Source organism: Ochotona princeps, chromosome 32 (genome assembly GCF_030435755.1).
Source record: "Ochotona princeps isolate mOchPri1 chromosome 32, mOchPri1.hap1, whole genome shotgun sequence".
Lineage (NCBI taxonomy): Eukaryota > Metazoa > Chordata > Mammalia > Lagomorpha > Ochotonidae > Ochotona > Ochotona princeps.
Window position 1 is genome coordinate 7,279,146 of NC_080863.1, and position 18,417 is coordinate 7,297,562.

General features: G+C 55.4%; 1 protein-coding gene across 3 annotated transcripts in view; it reads left to right on the plus strand.

The window, feature by feature from the left end:
• The window catches only part of SLC39A14 (solute carrier family 39 member 14), a 36,220-nt gene extending 23,054 nt beyond the window's left edge, over positions 1 to 13,166 (plus strand). For 2 of the 3 annotated variants that reach the window (XM_058657529.1, XM_058657527.1), the window contains exons 2-9: positions 1,478 to 1,756; positions 2,602 to 2,788; positions 3,241 to 3,410; positions 7,044 to 7,166; positions 8,638 to 8,826; positions 8,945 to 9,152; positions 9,942 to 10,126; positions 12,760 to 13,166. In XM_058657529.1, coding sequence (XP_058513512.1) covers positions 1,493 to 1,756; positions 2,602 to 2,788; positions 3,241 to 3,410; positions 7,044 to 7,166; positions 8,638 to 8,826; positions 8,945 to 9,152; positions 9,942 to 10,126; positions 12,760 to 12,906 — 1,473 coding nt within the window. In that variant the 5' untranslated portion in view covers positions 1,478 to 1,492 and the 3' untranslated portion in view covers positions 12,907 to 13,166. Of the gene's footprint in view, positions 1 to 1,477; positions 1,757 to 2,601; positions 2,789 to 3,240; positions 3,411 to 5,236; positions 5,407 to 7,043; positions 7,167 to 8,637; positions 8,827 to 8,944; positions 9,153 to 9,941; positions 10,127 to 12,759 lie in introns of all 3 variants that reach the window. The other variant, XM_058657528.1, reaches the window with a different exon arrangement.
• Positions 13,167 to 18,417: the final 5,251 nt, after the last annotated feature.

An 18,417-nucleotide genomic window follows, 5' to 3' on the forward strand; every position in this document is an offset into this window, starting at 1 on the left:
AGTCTCCTTGTTTCTTCCTGGATCTGGGGCAAGTGGGGAGAGAGTGGGAGAGGGCATCTCCCAACAGCCCAGCTGCATCAGTACCTGGGAATGGGGGACGGCCACCCGATGTCATCCCAGGCTCCTCGATGTGGATGCATGTTCTAAGCATACTGCTCAAGTGGTTTCAGAAGTTCTGAGATGTTGATTTCGCTGCTCCAAGGTTGAGGAAATCCTTCGCAGGTCCATTGGCTATCATAGTCCACTTTAGAATCTCGATTTGCCCCCATCCTCACTGTCAAACCTTGACCAGGAGAGCTGTCCAATTTGTGCTGCCCTCCATGGTACTAACCACTCTTTGCGGGCCTCAGTGAACTTGTCATGTCCCCCGTGAGCTTCTGGGAATGCCATCAACTGTACAGATCTCATTAATCACGGAGACCTAGTTCTGACACATGCGCTGCATGCTCAGGCCACAGATCCTGTGGTTTTCACCATGATTGGAGTTCTGAGTCCAGTGATCCAGTTGTGGGGGAATGCCCTAGGAAACGTTGCCAAAGGTGACCCCAGACCTGGCTCCTTTATGTGCCAGCTGTTGTGGGGTCCAGCTCAGTCCGTTACCCACATCAGCCTACACACTGGTGGTTACAGTCACTTGTTCAGTTCTGTCCCCAGCCTCATCTCATATGTAAACCGATGGATGCTGCAGCCCATCCCTGCCCACCACACACTTGCCCTTACTCTGGCGGGAGCTGCAGCCTGGTTGGAGTGACCCCAATAAACCCCACTACACCTGCCCCCCAGCCCTGGTTCCTGCGCATGCCAGTATATGCAGCAGACTGATTGGTCTGCCCTATATTCCATTCAGGTCTCATACGCACCAATGGGCATTGGAGCCTAGCTCAGCCAAAAGGACCTTAGTATCCAACAAACACTCATGCCGGCAGTTGCCACCGCGCGTCCAGCCAGGCCCACCCCCAGCCCCGATTCTCATCCTCACCGGTGGGAGATACAACCCATCAGAGAGGTGTGCACAGTTTCTCTACTAGGCCCATTCCCAGCCCCGAATCCTGGACTTCTACAGGTGGTACTGTGGTCCAGCCTGACAGAACTTGCCCCCGCCCCAGCACCTGCTAGCTGATGCTGCAGCAAAGCCCAACCAGCATGCACTTATCAGTGGATATGGTCACTTAGCCCAGCCTGGCTCGTCCCATAACCCAACTCACATTCAGATCAATGGGATTTCTAGACCTGCCCAAGTCTGGAATGCTCCCAGTCCCTGCTCTCATTCTTACCAGTGGGAGTGGTGGCCCATCAGGGGAGCCCCTACAGCTCCCCTACTTGGTTCTCCCCCAATGCTGGGTTTTACGTGTGCTGGTGGGAGCTGCAACCAGACTGGCCTGGCTCGCCTCACCTCGGCATTTACCAGTGGATGCTGTAGAGGCTCCAGGGCAGATCCGCCTGGCAGTGGCCTCACCTCTACCATGTGTCCTTGCAGGTGCCTTTGGCCACCATGAAGCTGCTGCACTCAGCCCTCCCCGGTTGCTTCCTGTTGATACTGCTGGGCTTGTGGCGGGCCGCTCCTGAAGCTTACGCTGCGTCCACGGCCACGCCAACCCTCAGCGCCGCCTCCTTCCTGGGGGACCTCATGCATCGCTATGGCGAAGGTGACAGCCTCACCCTGCGGCAGCTGAAAACCCTGCTGAACCGCCTGGATGTGGTCATGGACCGGGACAACGTCAGCCAGCCTGTGTCGGGCCCCAGGAACCTCTCCACGGTAAAGCTCTTTCTGGGGGCAGCTGTGGCCTCTTGGGTCCGGGGTGAGGGGTTGATGAGGTGGGCATCCAGTGTCTGGTGGGGTTCTCGGCTGTGCTAGGATGACATGGAGGAGCTGTTAGATGATAGAGTAGGTCTCGTAACACATCCCTCCCAAGTCACCATGGGCCTCAGGCGGGGGCAGGTGTGCATCAGCCAGTTCTTAAGAGGAGTTCCCTACCAAGGAAGGTTTGGCATGGCCGCAGCTGGCAGCCCGTGTGCAGAGGTAGGCTGTAGCTGCTCTCCCCACAGTCTTCCTATAGAAGGGCACCGCCCCATGCGCTCGTGGGCACCACCCAGCATTTTCCTCCAATCCCCTCGCCTCCCATAGGCCCCGCCCGTTTAGATGGAGGCTCCCGTGGTAAATCTTTGACCTCAGACTTTGGAAAACAGGACAGGGACTTCAGGAGTCTGGGGAGTCGAGCGCCCCTCACACCCTGGGGAGGTTTGAGCTTTCCTCTTCCAGGAGACAAAGCCATGGATCCTGACTCAAACCAGCGCCTGGGTGGGATGCCATTGTCAATAGGTGGAGGCTTAGCTACACTAAGGCATCAGCCCCCAGAGAACAGAGTTTTACTGAAGCCCACCTAGGTCGTGGGGGCCAGGATTTCAGGCTGGACACTTCCCAGGCAGCAGTTACAGATGGGTATGCTTGTTTCCCTGCGTCTTACCTCACAGTTGTTCCCTTCCTGCCTCTTTAGGAAGAGAGGCGGTGTGCGCTAGGGTCCCCGCTTGGCAGGCAGGCAGGCAGGTGCCCCTTCTGGATTCTGAGAGGCCTTCTGCCCCACACCCCTCGTCTCACTGCAGTGTTTCAGTTCTGGGGACCTGTTTGCTGCCCACAACCTCAGCGAGCAGTCGCTCATCGGGCGGCGCGAGTTCCAGGAGTTCTGCCCCACCATACTGCAGCAGCTCGATTCCCGTGCCTGCAGCTCCGAAAACCAGGAGAACGAGGAAAACGAGCAGACAGCAGAAGGCGGCCCGAGCGCCCTGGAAGGTGAGCCGAGTGGGAGCCTGACCTCTCCGTCTCTCTCTCCCTGCACCTCCAGGCCGGCGTTATTGCCATTCACCCACAGTGTTGCAGACGGAGGCTTGGTGGTTCTGGTGGTCCTTTTGTATTCACAGGTCTGATCTAGCACCATGCCAGGCCCCTGGCCAGGTACATCTGGAAGCTACTGAGTACCTTGGGCATGTTCTGTAGCCCAAGGATGCCTTTTTGTTTGCTTGTTCTTTTGGTCTGTTTTTCTTTTCCTGTTTTGTTAAAGCCACACAGGGGCTACCATGGAGCTGGAACCATAGTACAGTGGATTAAGCCACTGCCTGTGGGGTCAGCTTCCAATGTGAGCACCAGTTCTAGTCCTGGCTGCTCCACTTCCTCTTACGGCCTAGGAAAGCTCCCTGGGTAACGGAGGCCCTCCCGCCTGCCCGTGTCTTCTTGTTCCTCCACAGTGTGGGGCTTCGGGTTCCTCAGTGTCTCGGTGATTAACCTGGCCTCTCTCCTGGGAGCCCTCGTGGTGCCGTGCACGGAGCGGCCGTTTTTCAACCGCGTGCTCACTTACTTCATCGCGCTCTCCATTGGAACGCTGCTCTCTAACGCGCTCTTCCAGCTCATCCCAGAGGTGCGGTAGAACCACGGCCCCCATGGCCGGGCGGGGCTCCCTCCACACAACCCCACACCGCCGCCAAATGACTGCCACCTGACCAAGCCCAGTTGCTGCCCTCCCACCCCGTGCCGCCTTTGTCAGGGACCTACCAAGGACTGCCTCTTCTCTACCCTTGGACTTCCGGGACCTCCTCTCATTGCTCCGGGCACCAGGGACTGCCTCTGGCCTCCTTGGGCAATGCCGTCAGGTGCAAGGCATGCTGGACATGTCCCAGTCTCCTTTCCATAACCACACATTTTACTAAGGGGCTCCCAAGAGAGCCTTGGGCGCTGTGCGCGCATGCGTACTCTGCATTCTAAGGAGGAAAACTCAGTGCTCTGGGCTGGGGCCCTAGGACATTATCCATCTGGAATGAAGGGAAGGAAATGAGGTTATCCATGGCCACGTCTAAAAATAAAGTGAGTCATTCCCACTGGACTTTGTGGCACCTGGAGCCAAACTCAAAAAGACTTTGCCAAGCTGTCCACGAGCCACTGTGCGCATGCGCTGCAGCCAGCAAGGGGGGGATGTGTGTGTCTGGAGCTCAGGTCCTTCAGCCTTGCATCTGGACGGTTTCCCGCTAGGACTGGCTCCCCGGTGTACCCTTCCTCGGCTTTGTTTGGAAATGTGGCTTAATTTGGGATTTTTAATTGTTATCTCCGAGGAGCAAGAAAAATACCACCCAAGTTAACATCCACCTGTCCTCCGAGCTCAGCTAGGGTGCTGCCTGGGAGGGCGGGGTGGAGCGCTGGTGCATGGGCACCTGGTCGCCCCTGCTCTGCCAAGGTGGGAACCACCTTCCACAAGGAGCCCCTGACACAGCTCTCGGGGCCCTTCTAACCAGTGGCTAACGTAACTGGGGCTCCAGGCCTTGCCTGCTCTGCTTTCCTAAGGAGAGAAGAAACGCTTCAGGCTAGCCAACTGAAAGCCTTGTCAGAATGCCACAGGGAGCTTGCAAGTGCTTTACAGCAGGGGGTAGGGCTGGTAGGAGGGAGCAGGGGTGCTCGCTTGGGGGGTATTTTTTTCAGCTCCTAAAATCAAATGTATTCATTCTGTCTTGAGACTTGCCATGCAATGCCTAGTCGTGGGGCTCAAAGGTGATCCTGCTGCTGTGGTCCATGTGAGCAGCTCCTTCCACAGCTGGCTCGCTTGGTCCTGCCTTTGCTGCTGGACCTGCACCCACGCCCAGAGTGGGACCTACTGGGAAGTGCGGGAGGAAATTGGCCTTGTGCCCTGGAGCCCTGTTCCTACACCTTTTTGGAGCCAACCCAAGCTCAGACAACTAAGAAGGCTTAGAAATGGAGTCTTAGGGACATGGGGGTCTGAGAGAGGTCCTCCTTCCTGCCACTGGTGTGGCCAGCAGGGATGAGACCCCGCCCCCAGGGAGGAGGCGCCTCACAGCTGGGCGACCTGGGTGTGCCCAGGCAGTCATTGCTGTGTAAGGGAGGTCTTTCATTGTGGCCTTCTCTGATTCTGTGCTGCCTGGGCAGGCACCGCCTCCCCTCCACCTGCTGCCGGCCCTGACCGGGGCTGTAGTCACAGGGCCCCAGGGTCACCTTGAATTCCTTCTGGTTTCTTCTGAACTGATCGGAAAAAAAATTGCATTGGAATTGAATCACTAACAATTGTTCTGTTTCTCTCTCTCCCTCCCTCCTCTTTTCTCTCTCTCTCTTTCTCTCTGATTCTCCTTGGCGCCACCCCATCCTCCTCCCCCAACACGGTGGTGGTGGCGGCGGTGACCCCTCCCTCTGTCCCCCTGTCCCGTCCCGGGCGGGCCTGGGGCTGCCCCCCGCCTGCGGCAGTGTGGGGCTATGGTCTCCTGTGTGTGACCGTCATCTCCCTGTGCTCCCTCATGGGGGCGAGCGTGGTGCCCTTCATGAAGAAGACATTTTACAAGAGGCTGCTGCTCTACTTCATAGCTCTGGCGATTGGAACCCTCTACTCCAACGCCCTCTTCCAGCTCATCCCCGAGGTATGGCCGGCCGGAGCCGTCTCAGCAGCGGGGCGGGCCCTCTGTCGACGCGCAAGGCGGAGCGGGGACCTCGGGGTGCTTTCCTTTTTGGAAAGCGAAGCCGGCAGAGGCGGCCGTGACCTCGGTTGGAGAGCTGGGTTCAGACCTTGCCCAACCCCTCTCGCCACCCGCAGCTTCTGAAATCTTAGTCCAGCCCCTGATCGCCCCCTCCCCGCCGTCGGGTTCCACTTGCTTTGAGCATAAAGTAGCAGAAAGATAAGACCCATCTCAAGAGGACATTCTGAGTGTTGGGGAGCAGGGAGCCAAAAAGTGGAATGAGCAAGAGTAGCTGTAGCAGGGTCCCAAACAGATACAAAACACGCAGACAGAAGCCTAGGAGCCAGGAAGGAGTTTAGGGACAAACTATCCGCACGTGGCACACACGGGACTCTGTTCATAAGGCAGAGCCTTTACAGTGACCAGAGGCAGCTGGGTGTGTGTCAAGTGGGTGGGGAGATCTCCCCGGCACCCCTGCTCACTGCAGGCTGGCAGGCCGGCAGCCCTGGATGAAGCTATAATTGGGCTGTCCCAGGTTTTCTTACAGGAAGAAGCAGTTGTCCTCCAAAATGCCCCTGCATACTCTTAGTTCAGCCCCTGGTGGCTTATCACACCAGCATCGCCTCCCACCCCCTTGGGAGTGCACCTGCACAGGCGTGCCCCTGGGACCTCGTCCCCTCTGGGTCCTCCTGCAGCCTGAGAGCCTTCAAGGCTTGGCTGGGCAAGGCAGCCTGTCCCACCACGGTTTTCCCCTAAGACCCTTCGGCTCTTCCTGATCCTACCTGAATATGGGGTTCCACTCTAGAGCTTGACCCCCGATCCCTGGAAAAGCCATCCCCAGAGGGCAGTGAACGCATTAGGCCTCCTTTAAAATGGAATCTGGGCAAGCACTCAAACCCTCTGGGCAGCTCTGGGGCCTCATGGTCGTGGCCTTGAGCCCTGACCTGTTTGCGAGAGGATGGGAGAGCATTCTCCTGTTTTCCTACTCGGTCCTGTTCCCAGTGGATTCATTTTGGCACTGCCCTAGGTTAGTTCTGTGACACCCTGTCCACCCCTTACAAGTAAGGCTTTCACAAAGAGCCCAAAGGAGCCCCTCTCCCACTACCACCCAGAATCACCCAGAATTGATGCCTGCCGTCCCGTTGTCTGCTGCCTTGGCCTTGTGGTCACACAGAGGTCTGTGGTCAGAAAGATTTTGCAATTCCTGCTATTTAGCTGGGGAGTGGCTTTCCCATTTTAGAAAGTATAATTGCATGGGGCCTCTGTGTTTATGGGGCAGAGCAGCCCGGAATACCAGGTATCAGACAGACAGACACACACACACACACACACGCGCGCGCACACACACACACACAGGAGCAAAGCACCGAGCAGCAGTGAGACTTGATCCTCCGTGGCCCGAGTCACCCACAGCCAAGGCCGAGCCTCTAGCCCTCTGTCCCTGTTGTGCACAGGGAAGGGTCGGTGGGTGCCAGCCACCCTGGGACCTGTCTCTGCTTTCCTAGCCTCCAGGAGGCAGTTCAGACAGAGCGAGAGGACGGGGCAGCAAGGGTGGAGTTGTTGTCTTCCCCAAAGCTCACTGTGTTTTCCTGGATCCACAGGCTTTTGGGTTCAACCCCCTGGAAGATTATTATGTCTCTAAGTCGGCAGTGGTGTTTGGGGGCTTTTACCTTTTCTTTTTCACAGAGAAGATCTTGAAGATGCTGCTGAAACAGAGGAATGAGGTAAGGCCCAGCAGGGGCAGGAAGTCCTCCCCCGAAAGGACTGCCTTAGAAAGCTACGCGGGTGGTGGGGTGACGGTCCCACCCACATAGTGAGTCGGTGCCGCATCCTCCTGTTGTGGGTTAGAAATCCCCTACATTTGAGGGACGGTGAGGTGGCATAGCATTCTGATCCCCTGCCTGCAGCACCGGCATCCCATACGGCGCTGGTTCAAGTCCCGGCTGCTCCACTTTCCATCCAGATCCATGCTTATGGCTTGAGAAAGCAGTGAAGGGTGGGCCAAGTTCTTGAGCTCCTGTACACCCGCGTGGGAGACCTGGAAGAAGCTCCTGGCTCCTGACTTTGTAGCAGCTCAGCTCTGGCCGTTGCAGCCATTTGAGGAGCCATTCAGCAGATGGACAAATTCTCTCTCTCTCTGTGAAGTTCAAGAGTAGTTGATTGCATTTTATTTAGCGGGGAGATGACCAGAGCATTAATTTACCCCAGGAACCAGCCAGGGGGCCAGACCTGGACAAGCAAGCTTTTTTTTTTCTCCCTTCGTTTTTTTTTTTTGTTTGTTTGTTTAATACAAATCTCAGTGATTTGTTGTACCCCATGGTTTCCTTGATGTGGGGGAAGGGCTTGGTCACAGATGCAGTGGAGACCACAAAGGAGAGCCGCACTGCTTGGTGCGGGACAGTTCCCAGGAAACTCACCAGGCATGCGCACTGGACTGAAAGGAAGCAGTGGCTCCTCACTGGAATGAGCGATTGTGGCAAATACTTGTACAGATTTATTGTCTTTGAAAGGCAGAGTTAAAATCACCCCCTCCATAAGGCTGCAGCGGCCAAGGACTGTGCCTGAGCCGAGAACTGCACTCTGCTCTCTCCCGTGGGAGTGACAGGGACCCAGCCCTGGCACAAGAGCAGGGAGCTTGATCGGAAATGCAGTAGCCAGGACTCTAGCCTGTGCCCATGTTGGATGCTGGCGTCGCAGGTGGAGGCCGAACTTGCTACGCCACGATGCCAGCACCCATTTTACTTACATATTTGTTAGAGAGAGAGAGAGAGAGAGAACTTGCTTCTATAATAGGCAGAAGCTAGGAATGTAAAACTCCATCCAGATCCAGATACTCGGCCCAGCTCCTGCTGCTCCGCCCTCCCCCACCCTCGGCTCTGCATGGCCAGGAACGGGGAGGGGTCGGAAACGGAGCTGGGGCTTGAAGCCAGCCTCTGATGTGGGATACTGGGCGCCTCTCGACTGGCACCCTGACCACTCAGGCAAACACCCATCTTGCTGGTGCTTTAATGTCTTATTAAATGGCAGGTCTCTACCTCCTTTCCCTTGGGACACACCTTCTTTCCCCACTTCTCCCCGTGCTTGTATTGTGGGCAGCTGTTGTCCCGCCCCATGTTCGGACTTGGTCCGGGCTCACCCTCAGGTGGGCAGCTTTCACGAGCATCACCTCTAACAGCAGCCTTGCTGTGCCCCCAGCACCACCACGGACATAGCCACTACACGTCGGACACGCTGCCTTCCAGGAAGGACCAGGAGGAGGGTGTGACGGAGAAGCTGCAGAATGGGGACTTGGACCACATGATCCCCCAACACAGTGACGGCGAGCTGGATGGCAAGGCCTCTGCCGTGGACGAGAAAGTCATCGTGGGCTCGCTGTCCGTGCAGGTTGGTGGCCCTGGGCGGGCGCCTGCCGGTAGGGAGCCTTTGCAGGGTGCTGGCCTGGACGGCTCGTGGCCTGCCTTCAGTTCTCACGGGCTACAGCAGCATGCCAATTCACTCCTAGGACCTGCAGGCATCACAGAGTGCCTGCTACTGGCTGAAAGGCGTGCGCTACTCCGACATTGGCACCCTGGCCTGGATGATCACGCTCAGCGATGGGCTGCACAATTTCATCGACGGGCTGGCCATCGGCGCCTCCTTCACCGTGTCCGTCTTCCAAGGCATCAGCACTTCCGTGGCCATCCTCTGTGAGGAGTTCCCGCACGAGCTGGGTGAGTGTGTGTGCCGGGGGCACCTGTGCAGGTGCGCGGCTCCCTTCTTGCGGCAGCCACAGCCGTGCCCTGCTCACTGCCTGAACCCTGTGCCACCTGACCGCTGCTTGCTAACAGACGAGTAATCACGACGGCACAGCAGCGTTCTCTACAAGGACTGAGCTGTGACCCAAGTTCTGCCTGCTGGGCTTTGTGCCGCCTCCCCTACGGCACGGAGGATCGAGCGGCAGTCACCTGTTCTCTGCCAGCCCCAGGTCATCCTAACCCTGCCCACTGACGGATGGGAGGAATCTGGCAGGTGACAATAGATCGGTCACCCTCTAATCAAATCCAGGACCTGGAGGAGGCTGCCAAGAAGACTCAGGGTCCGAGATGGGCTTTGCCAGGCAGCAGCCTTGGGCATGCATGTGGGTGACAAGTTCTCTGTCCTGGCTGCCATTGACTTAAGTCATGGTGGTGGCACGGAAGGGAGCCACCTCCTGTCCCCCATGCAGCGGAAAGGATGAGCAGGCAGAAAGGGTCAGTCATGGCTTCAGTAATTCATTGGCTGGACGAGAGGCTTGGGGGTGGCTGGGGCTGGGGGCGTGGACAGTTGGTCAGGTATAGGTGGTTCCGGAGCTGGAAGACGAAGGTCCCCTCACTTTTGTCCCCTGAGGCACGAGTCTGGGCCTCTCTGTCCCTCCCCAGGCTTGTGGCACACCTTCCAGTGTGCCACACCCTTGCCTTTCTGCCTTGCCCTGCAAGCTGCTCTCTCACGCCCCTCTCCCCGCTCGGTTCTCCCGACTGCAGGCGACTTCGTCATCCTGCTCAACGCCGGCATGAGCCTCCAGCAGGCCCTCTTCTTCAACTTCCTGTCGGCCTGCTGCTGCTACGTGGGGCTGGCCTTCGGCATCCTGGCTGGCAGCCATTTCTCTGCCAACTGGATCTTCGCGCTGGCGGGCGGCATGTTCTTGTACATTGCTCTGGCTGACATGGTGAGGCCCCGGCCCGTGCCAGGTGGGCGGGCTGGATCGTTAAACTTGTTAGATGGGAGGAAACCTGAGCTGATGCTGAGGATTTGTATATTCATTTGGAAGGCAGAAATGCAGAGAGAGTGTGTCCATCCGCTGGGTCACTCCCCAGATGGCTGCCACAGCTGGGGTCTGAAGCTGGGAGCGTGGAGTTCCGTTCCAGTCTCCCACATGGGTGCACCACCTGCTGCCTCTGGGCACATGAGCAGGAGCTTGATCTGAAGGGAAGTGACCCCTGGATATGAAGTGCTAACATTACAAGCAGTGGCTTAACCTGTGTCATAACTGGCCCCAAGGCATTAAAACCAGGGTGCACTACCTCAGTACCACCACACGGAGGCGCCACGCCTTCAGCAGAGGAACCTTTGGGTTCTAACCCACATTTACACCTTGGCAGGTGCTGGTATTTGATGAGCAGATATACCTTAATGCTGGGACTAGATTTGCAGGCTGAAAGAGGAGACTTAGCTTTAGGCTTTTAAGCTTCAAGTTACTTATTTATTTGATAAACAGGATTCAATCCCCAAATGTCTGCAGCAGCTGGTATTGAGCCAGGCCAAAGCCGGGCACCAGGGGAAACAGACCAGCTGTTTGATGTATCACCTGCCACACTTCCCAGGGTGCCATGTCAGAGCCAGAGCGGAACCAAGCACCGTGACGAGCAGATATGGTCATCCCTGACTTAATCACCAGGCCTACCACCTGCCATACGCCTTTTTTTTTTTTTGAAAGATTTATTTATTTTATTGGAAAGTCAGATACACAAAGAGGAAGAGAGACAAAGATCTTCCATTCACTGATTCACTCCCCAAGTGACCCCAATGGCCGATACTGAGCCTATCCAAAGCCAGGAGCCAGAAGCTTCTGCTGGGTTTCCCATGCAGGTGCAGGGTCCCAAGGCTTTGGGCCGTCCTCGACTGCTTTCCCAGGCCACAAGCAGGGAGCTGGATGGGAAGTGGGGCTGCCAGAATTAGAACTGGCGCCCATATGGGATCCTGACATGTGCAAGGCAAGGACTTCAGCCTCTAGGCTACTGCACCGGGCCCTGGCACAGACTTTTTTTTAGCCTGTTGGCATGAGTGATTTTTCTGTATCCTGTTTGAGATCAGGAGAGAGCCAACCACCAGGTCGAGCCTCAGGTCGTGTTCCGGATTCTGTTTCCTGTGGAGGAGTTTGCCTCATGGTTCTGACGTCATGTGCGAGCCTAGGGCGAGGTGGCATTACTTACTGGTGTATAGTGGCAGCTCTCTATGTTTATATAAAGGGGCTATAATAGGCCCCCTAGCAGTATGGGGTTTTGAATCCTGGTCATGTTGTATTTCCATTCTCTGTCCCCTTACAGGAAGGACAACCTTTTTTTCTTTGTTTTCTTCTTCCTGCCGAAGGCCATGTGGATATTTATAGCATCATTTGTGGGGCCATACCAAATGATGAGCTTAAAATGTAGCCTGCTCTGGCAGAATTGAATTTGAAGTCCTGCCTGCAGTTGCTGTGGCAGCATCAGACCAGATGACCTGGTGCTAATGAGGTCCCGAGGTGGACAGCACCCACTCCTGCCTCTGACAGTGGTTCCACTGCCCGAAGAGAGGACAGAGCAGCATGTTAGCAAAATGTCTTTGCATGTGTTCTTTAGCCTACAGTGAGAAGTTGCTGGATTTTTTTTTTCACTCAGAACACATTTCTTTCCTAAAGATTATGTATTTGAAAGGTTGAGTTAGAGAGAGAGACTTTCCAACTGGTGGCTCCCTCCCGACTGCTTCAGTGGCCCACGTGGCTGCAAAGGCCCAAGCACGTGGGCCATCCTCCGCTGCTTTCCCGGGTCCATTAGCAGGGAGCTGGAGGGGAGGTGGAGCAGCCGGAACCCAGACCTGTGTCCATATGGGATACGGGAGCCGCAGGTGGAGGCTTGCCACGGTGCCGGCCCCAGTGCACATTTGTGTCTCGGCTGCCTCTACACACATCCTGTTCTGTTCTGTGTTTGCTTAGGTCACGGTAAAGTCGCAGTGATCCCCGTGGAGCCTTGGAGCGCTCCCTGCCACTCTAGTTGGTTCTCTTCCTCAGCCAGCCCCAGCTCATAGCCTCAAGCAGCTGTTCTGAGTACACAGGAGCTGGTGAGGGAATGGCTCAGCGGGTTGAGCTACTGCTTGGGATGCCCGCGTGTCCCATGTCTCCCAGCACAGCTTCTGCTCATGGCTCCTCTACTTTGCAGTCTGGCATCCTTGTTCATGCACCTGCCTGGGCAGTAGAAGAGATGGCCCCAGTGCTGGGGGAGGGGAGATCCCCTGTGACCCACTTGGGAGACCTGGGTGGAATTGCTGGGCTCCTAGCTTTCCCTGGCTGCTGCTGCCATTTGGGGAATGAACCAGTAGATCGCTCCGTGTCTCTCTCCTTCTTCTGTCCTGCTGCCTTCCAAATAAATAACTCTCTAAAATAGCGCATCCAGGAGGATGTGTGCGAGTCCCATGCAAACACGAACTCGTTCCCGTGAGGGTTGGGGGATCCTTGCAGTTCAGCATCTGCGGGGAGAGGGGCGTCCCAGGCCCAGTGCCCCATGGGCTGAGAGGGATGAGAGCTGTGGTTTCTCTCTCTGTCCTCAGTTCCCCGAGATGAACGAGGTGGCCCAGGAGGATGAGAGGAAGGGCAGCGTCCTGATCCCGTTCGTGATCCAGAACCTGGGCCTCCTTACGGGCTTCACCATCATGCTGCTGCTCACCATGTACTCGGGACAGATCCAGATCGGCTAGCGGCCCTGGCTCGGCAGCCCCCCGCCCCAGCCCCGGCTCCCGCGAGGCACCACCGAGGAAGCCGTCCCGCTGAAAACTGTGACTCAGGCTCTGGGCTGGGGTTTGGATGTCAACTCTTCTCCACAGCCACTCTCCTCGGGCGTATGCCCACCTGAGACCTGGTTTCTAGGGAGCATCTGGCACCCTTGTCTCTGCCCTTCCTTGCTCACAGAGATTCGAGCCTCTGAATGCGGCTTCCAGCAAGAGCGTCCCCACGCCCTCCCCCCCACCATTTTTTTAAATGTGGAGGTGCCCTGGCCTCTTTGCCTCGGAACCATCACTGGAGAGATTATCTTTTTAATTTTTTCCTCCCTACCCTGCAGTGCAAATGGAGCCAGCAGTGGGGGCTATAATCTGAGCAGAACTGCCAGGTGATGGAACCCATGGATTCAACTACGTGGATTCATGGGGCCTCTGTAGGTGGGTTCGAGAAGGGCTCTTGTCTTAATCTCTCCTCTCCTGATGCAAAGGCTGGCGTCTGAACCAACAGGGAGGAGGGCAGGCGGAGAGCGGCCTGGGGCAAGTGGGAGGTAGAATCCGGAGGTGTATATACCCATTGCCCCTATTGGTGACACGCGGCTTCCAGGTACATTAACCTGGAGCTGCAGGTGCACACCCTCCCGCCCTTTGAGATCACACTGAAAGTAGGCATGAGCTGTGGTTCCCTCTCCCGCCCCCCAGCCTCTTGTCTGCCACCGGCGCCCTGCTGAGGAACACCTCTCGCTGCCTTCCAAGAAGCACATTTCATCCAGAGCACATTGGCCCACTTCTGCGTCCCAGGGCGGACTGCATGCCAGCTCGGCACCTGGGCAGAGTGCCGCCCAGATGAGGCAGGCGCGGTGTGCGCTGTGCCTGGTGATTCTGAGTGGACTCAGGGCTGGATGGGACTTGCTAATCCCATCCGTAAAGGTACCTGTAGTGGCAGACTTTATAAAGTGCAAAGTCAAGACCTTGGCCCGCCCTCCCCACGACCCTGTAGGGATGATCGCTGATGGTGGATTGTGGGGCGGGAGGGGCGCCGCTTTCTCCCTCACCCCCGATCTCTGCAAGGCCAAGTCATGCCCTTGACACTGAGACACGCTGATTCTCTCCAGAAAATGAGACAGACAGGCTTTTCTGCGAAGCCGCAGGGCGCAGCCTTGGGCGCCAGGGCATCCTCTCCTCGCGTCTCAGTCTTCCGGGTTGGGGGATGTGCGGGTGGGGCGGGGGTCCATCTCCAGGTTCACTAGGTGAATTGACTTATTGTTATCATATTGATAATGCGAGATTCTCCTGCCACTTTGGGGAGCTCGGCTCTCTCCTGAAGCCTTTCTCTGTGGTGCCCACCATTGTAGCCCAGAGGCCGTGGTTCCAAGACCGGCTCGGATGCGCCACTGGGCCGGAGTCCCCGTTCACGGCCAAGGCCCGAGGCTTTCTGTCCTAACACAGAAGAGCTGTGTGCCCTCAGTCGTGACAGGCGGCTGTGTGGATGGCCTGTCTCTTCCGGGAAAGCATCCTTCTAACCCGAAGTACTCCAGGGTGTGAGCGGGAAGAACTGCCCGGGGCCAGCTCATAGGTTTGGTTTGCTTTTGTCTCTTCATGGACCGACTGTGATGAAAAGTGGCCGGTCTTCCTTCACGTGGCTAGATCTGAGATACGCTGACGGAGAAGACCTTTGGTGACCAAAATTCTAGATTCCAAATCAAAACTAACTCCTAGGATTTTGGTCCGGTCGTACCAAAGAACCAATCCCTCGGATGTTGGGAACTTTAGCCTTTTTCTGCGTGCTGTGTGTTAGAATTGTTAGTGTTATTTTCTCTTTCTCTTCTTTTCTTTCTTTTTTTTTTTCTCAAAGTACGCCCCGGAGCTGGCAGAAAGTAACACTCAGGATGTAGAAAGATTCTCCAAGATTCTGCTTTCTTTAATTCACCTTGATGTGTCAAGTTCATGATTTTAGCAATTCCCTGTAGGCGCCGTCACTCATTTCACACACCCCTGCAATCTTTGTCCTGGAGTCGAGTACTAAGTTAGAGGTGATGGTTTGGAATGTAGGGGCTAAAAGATAGAAGCTTCAGCAAATGGATCAACGCAAGAGGAAGTGGGAGACTGCTCTCTGGTCCCGCGGACACCTGCGTGAACTCAAGAGCTGGCCTTGCGTGCAGCCGCGGGGATCTGGGAACACTGTTTATGGTACTCACTGCTGGCACAGAGGCCAGCGCAAGCTTAGGATGTGGGGAGAGACGCTCCAAGTGAGAGGCTGCCAAGGGCGGTGGATCTGCCTCGCGAGTCAGAAATGTGGCCATTTGACTTTTGCATTGGACTTGCTGTTCGGAGAAGTCCAGGGCGCAGTGAGGTGTCTTGGGGACTTGGCACCCCCCGGCCGTCAGTCATTCTTCTCTGTACCCTTCCTTTGCCCAGGCGGAGCAGCTTCTCTTAAGGTCAGCAAGGGAAACTCATGTGCCGGAGGCGGCGGCAGGGTTGTGCTGCCGACCCCGAACACCCCCACACAGGTTGTTTCTGTCCCGCCCCTCCTTTCCCCCGGCCCCCATAAAAAAAGGTCTTGCTGCCTGCTGTCAACTTTGGTTGGGGCAATTTCTCATTGGTGGTCTTCGTTCAGTTTGGAAGAGAAGAGCTCTGTGCGTGAGTCGCCCAAGATCCGTTTTCCTGTGTCCTTGTCCCAAGGAGATGATGAAATGCCACAACCTGCTTCAGACCGAGGCCTGTTTTAGCAGAGAGGATAGGTTTTTATTGTTTGTATTCCCTTTACAGCTCTGCAATTCCATCACAGTATTTTTTTAAAATAACTCAGGTGTTGTGAGAAGAGACTAGCAAAGAAAATAACTTATGTGGACTGTAAATGTTTATTTGTAAGGTTCTATAAATAAAGCTATATTCTCTAATTATTGACAATCCAGCCTGTCGTCTTTCTCACTGTAGCAATGTGGGTGTAATGAAGGCTGTTCACCACACGGTGGCGATGGTGTCTCGCTGGTGTGCAAACCCGTTTTTTTTTTTGTGCAGTTTAATGATGGGATTTTCAAAGGGACTTAGTGGTAATATACTCAATTGAGAAAAGTTTATTTTTTTTCTTGAATGGAACCGGTGAGTTCAGCGATGTGCTTGATAAAAGAACCATGCATTCTAAATGTGTGCATGCGCATATCATGATAGATGTATGTGGCTCCAGCATGGTAGCCTAGTGGCTAAGTACTCACTCTGCACACACTGGCATCCCATATGGGTGCCAGTTCATGTCACAGCAGCCACACTTCCCATCCAGCTCCCTGCTTGTGGCTTGGGAAAGCAGCTGAGGACGGCCCAAAGCCTTGGGACCCTCACCCACATGGGAGACCTGGACGAGGCTCCTGGCTCCTGGCTTTGGATCAGCTTAGCTCCGGCCATTGCAGACACCTGGGGAGTAGTGAGCCAGTGGTTGGAAGATCTTTGTCTCCCTTTATCCCGTAATTCTGACTTTCCAAAAATAAATAAATAAATCTTTTTAAAAAATATATGTGGATATATCAAGATTTATCTTATTTTAAAGACAGAGTTACTGCTGTCTTGCATTTTCTGGTTCGCTGTCCTCATGGCCGCAATGGCTGGCGCTGAGCCAAACCAAAGCCAAGCGCTTAATTCTTTTCCCCAGCGTAGGTGGAAGGGGCCAAGAACTTTGGGTCCATTTTCTGGTTTCCTGGGCGCATGATCAGGGAAGCAGATCAGAAGTGGAGCTGCTGGAGTTTATCCAGTGATCATATGGGATGTTGGCATTGCAGGCGGTCGCTTAACCTACTCTGCCACAACCAGCCACGCCCGCTGGGTATTTTTAATCAATAAGTATAGTTGTCTTTTTTAGGGTGGCGGTGGTTATGTTTCTTTTATTGAGAAGGAGAGGTTTCTGATCTGTTGAATAGCTCTCTTCTCAGGAGATAAGAGAGGGCTTGGGTAAAGAGCCAGAGCTTCCTGCCTGCCATCCACTCGGCGAGGTGGGAAGTGCTTGCCAAAAACCACAGCAAACAAACCACTTCCCTTTGTGGCCTCATGCCTGGTCAGGGTGTCCCGGAAGTGAAGGAAGGGATTTACAGAGGCTGGCCTTCCTGTGGGACAGCAGCCTCGGACCCTGGCTTTGGGTCGGATTCCCAAATGGTTGCACCATGATGGTGAAGAAATAACCCGGAAGTGCTTGAGTCCCAGCAATCAGAAGGCAGAAAGTACTTTGATTTTCCAGCAAGTTCCAGAAGGATCTTTTGTTGTTGTTTTCCCCCTGTGTGTATGTTTTGATTGTAGATGTTTGGATTCTTGCAGTTGCCCCCATAATAAATGTAGACAGTCCTCAACATCACCATCAGGGCTGAGGGGATGCAAGCTGCGAGCCAGGGGCTCCTTCTAGATCTCCTGTGGTGCAGGGGCCCAAGGACATCGCTGTGTCCCAGCAGTGCCGCTCGGGATGGTGAGACAGGGAACTCCACACGTGTGAGGTGCAGCGGGACACGGCACCGGACAAGACAGACACAAAAGTGCCACGGATAAATGAACAGGGGTGACGAGGGAGCCCGTGAGCAGGAAGGGCTGATGATGGACGGAGCCGCGGGTTTGCCAACCATCTAGGCCACGGCTCCAAACCGATGTGGCGAAGGCAAGAACCCTGGGCCAGCTCAGAGCTTAGGCTCTCTGAGGCCAGTAGGCGTTAGTTGGCGTGTGTCCCTTCCAGGCAGGGCACATGCGTGTGGGGAAGGTGAGCCTCGGAGAGTGTAGAGAAAGGCCGGCAATACAGAAGAATGGCCTGCAGGGGGAGCAAGGTAGCAGGATACAGAGTCCAGGCAAAGCTTTTCCAAAGTAGGATTGCATTGTTGGTCCAAGCAACCTGATGCACCCGGTGCCTCTCACCTGGGAGACCTTCCCTGCCTGTGGAATGTGGGAGCCCAGGTAAGAGAGGGCTGTTCAGCTCTATCCTTGCAGATTACATCATGCCTGCCACCGCTTTTCCTGCTTTGTGATGCTGCAGACATTGGGGACCGGCGGTGGGGGCTCCCAGTGCTTAGCACAGTTCTCAGCATATGGAATTCTCCTAGGTGCATTGCAGGATAATAACAAGAAGCGGTCTGCACACAGACCCCAAAATTCCCTGAATATCTACCTATGAATATGTACTTCCCAGGTAACAAAACCATGGCCCATATTTTTTTCCTTTTATTTATTTATTTTTTTCTTTTAAAGATTTTATTATTGGAAAGCCGGATATACAGAGAGGAGGAGAGACAGAGAGGAAGATCTTCCATCCGATGTTTCACTCCCCAAGTGAGCCGCAACGGCCGGTGCGCACCGATCCGAAGCCGGGAACCTGGAACCTCCTCCGGGTCTCCCACGCGGGTGCAGTGTCCCAATGCATTGAGCCGTCCTCGACTGCGTTCCCAGGCCACAAGCAGGGAGCTGGATGGGAAGTGGAGCTGCCGGGATTAGAACCGGCGCCCATATGGGATCCCGGGGCTCTCAAGG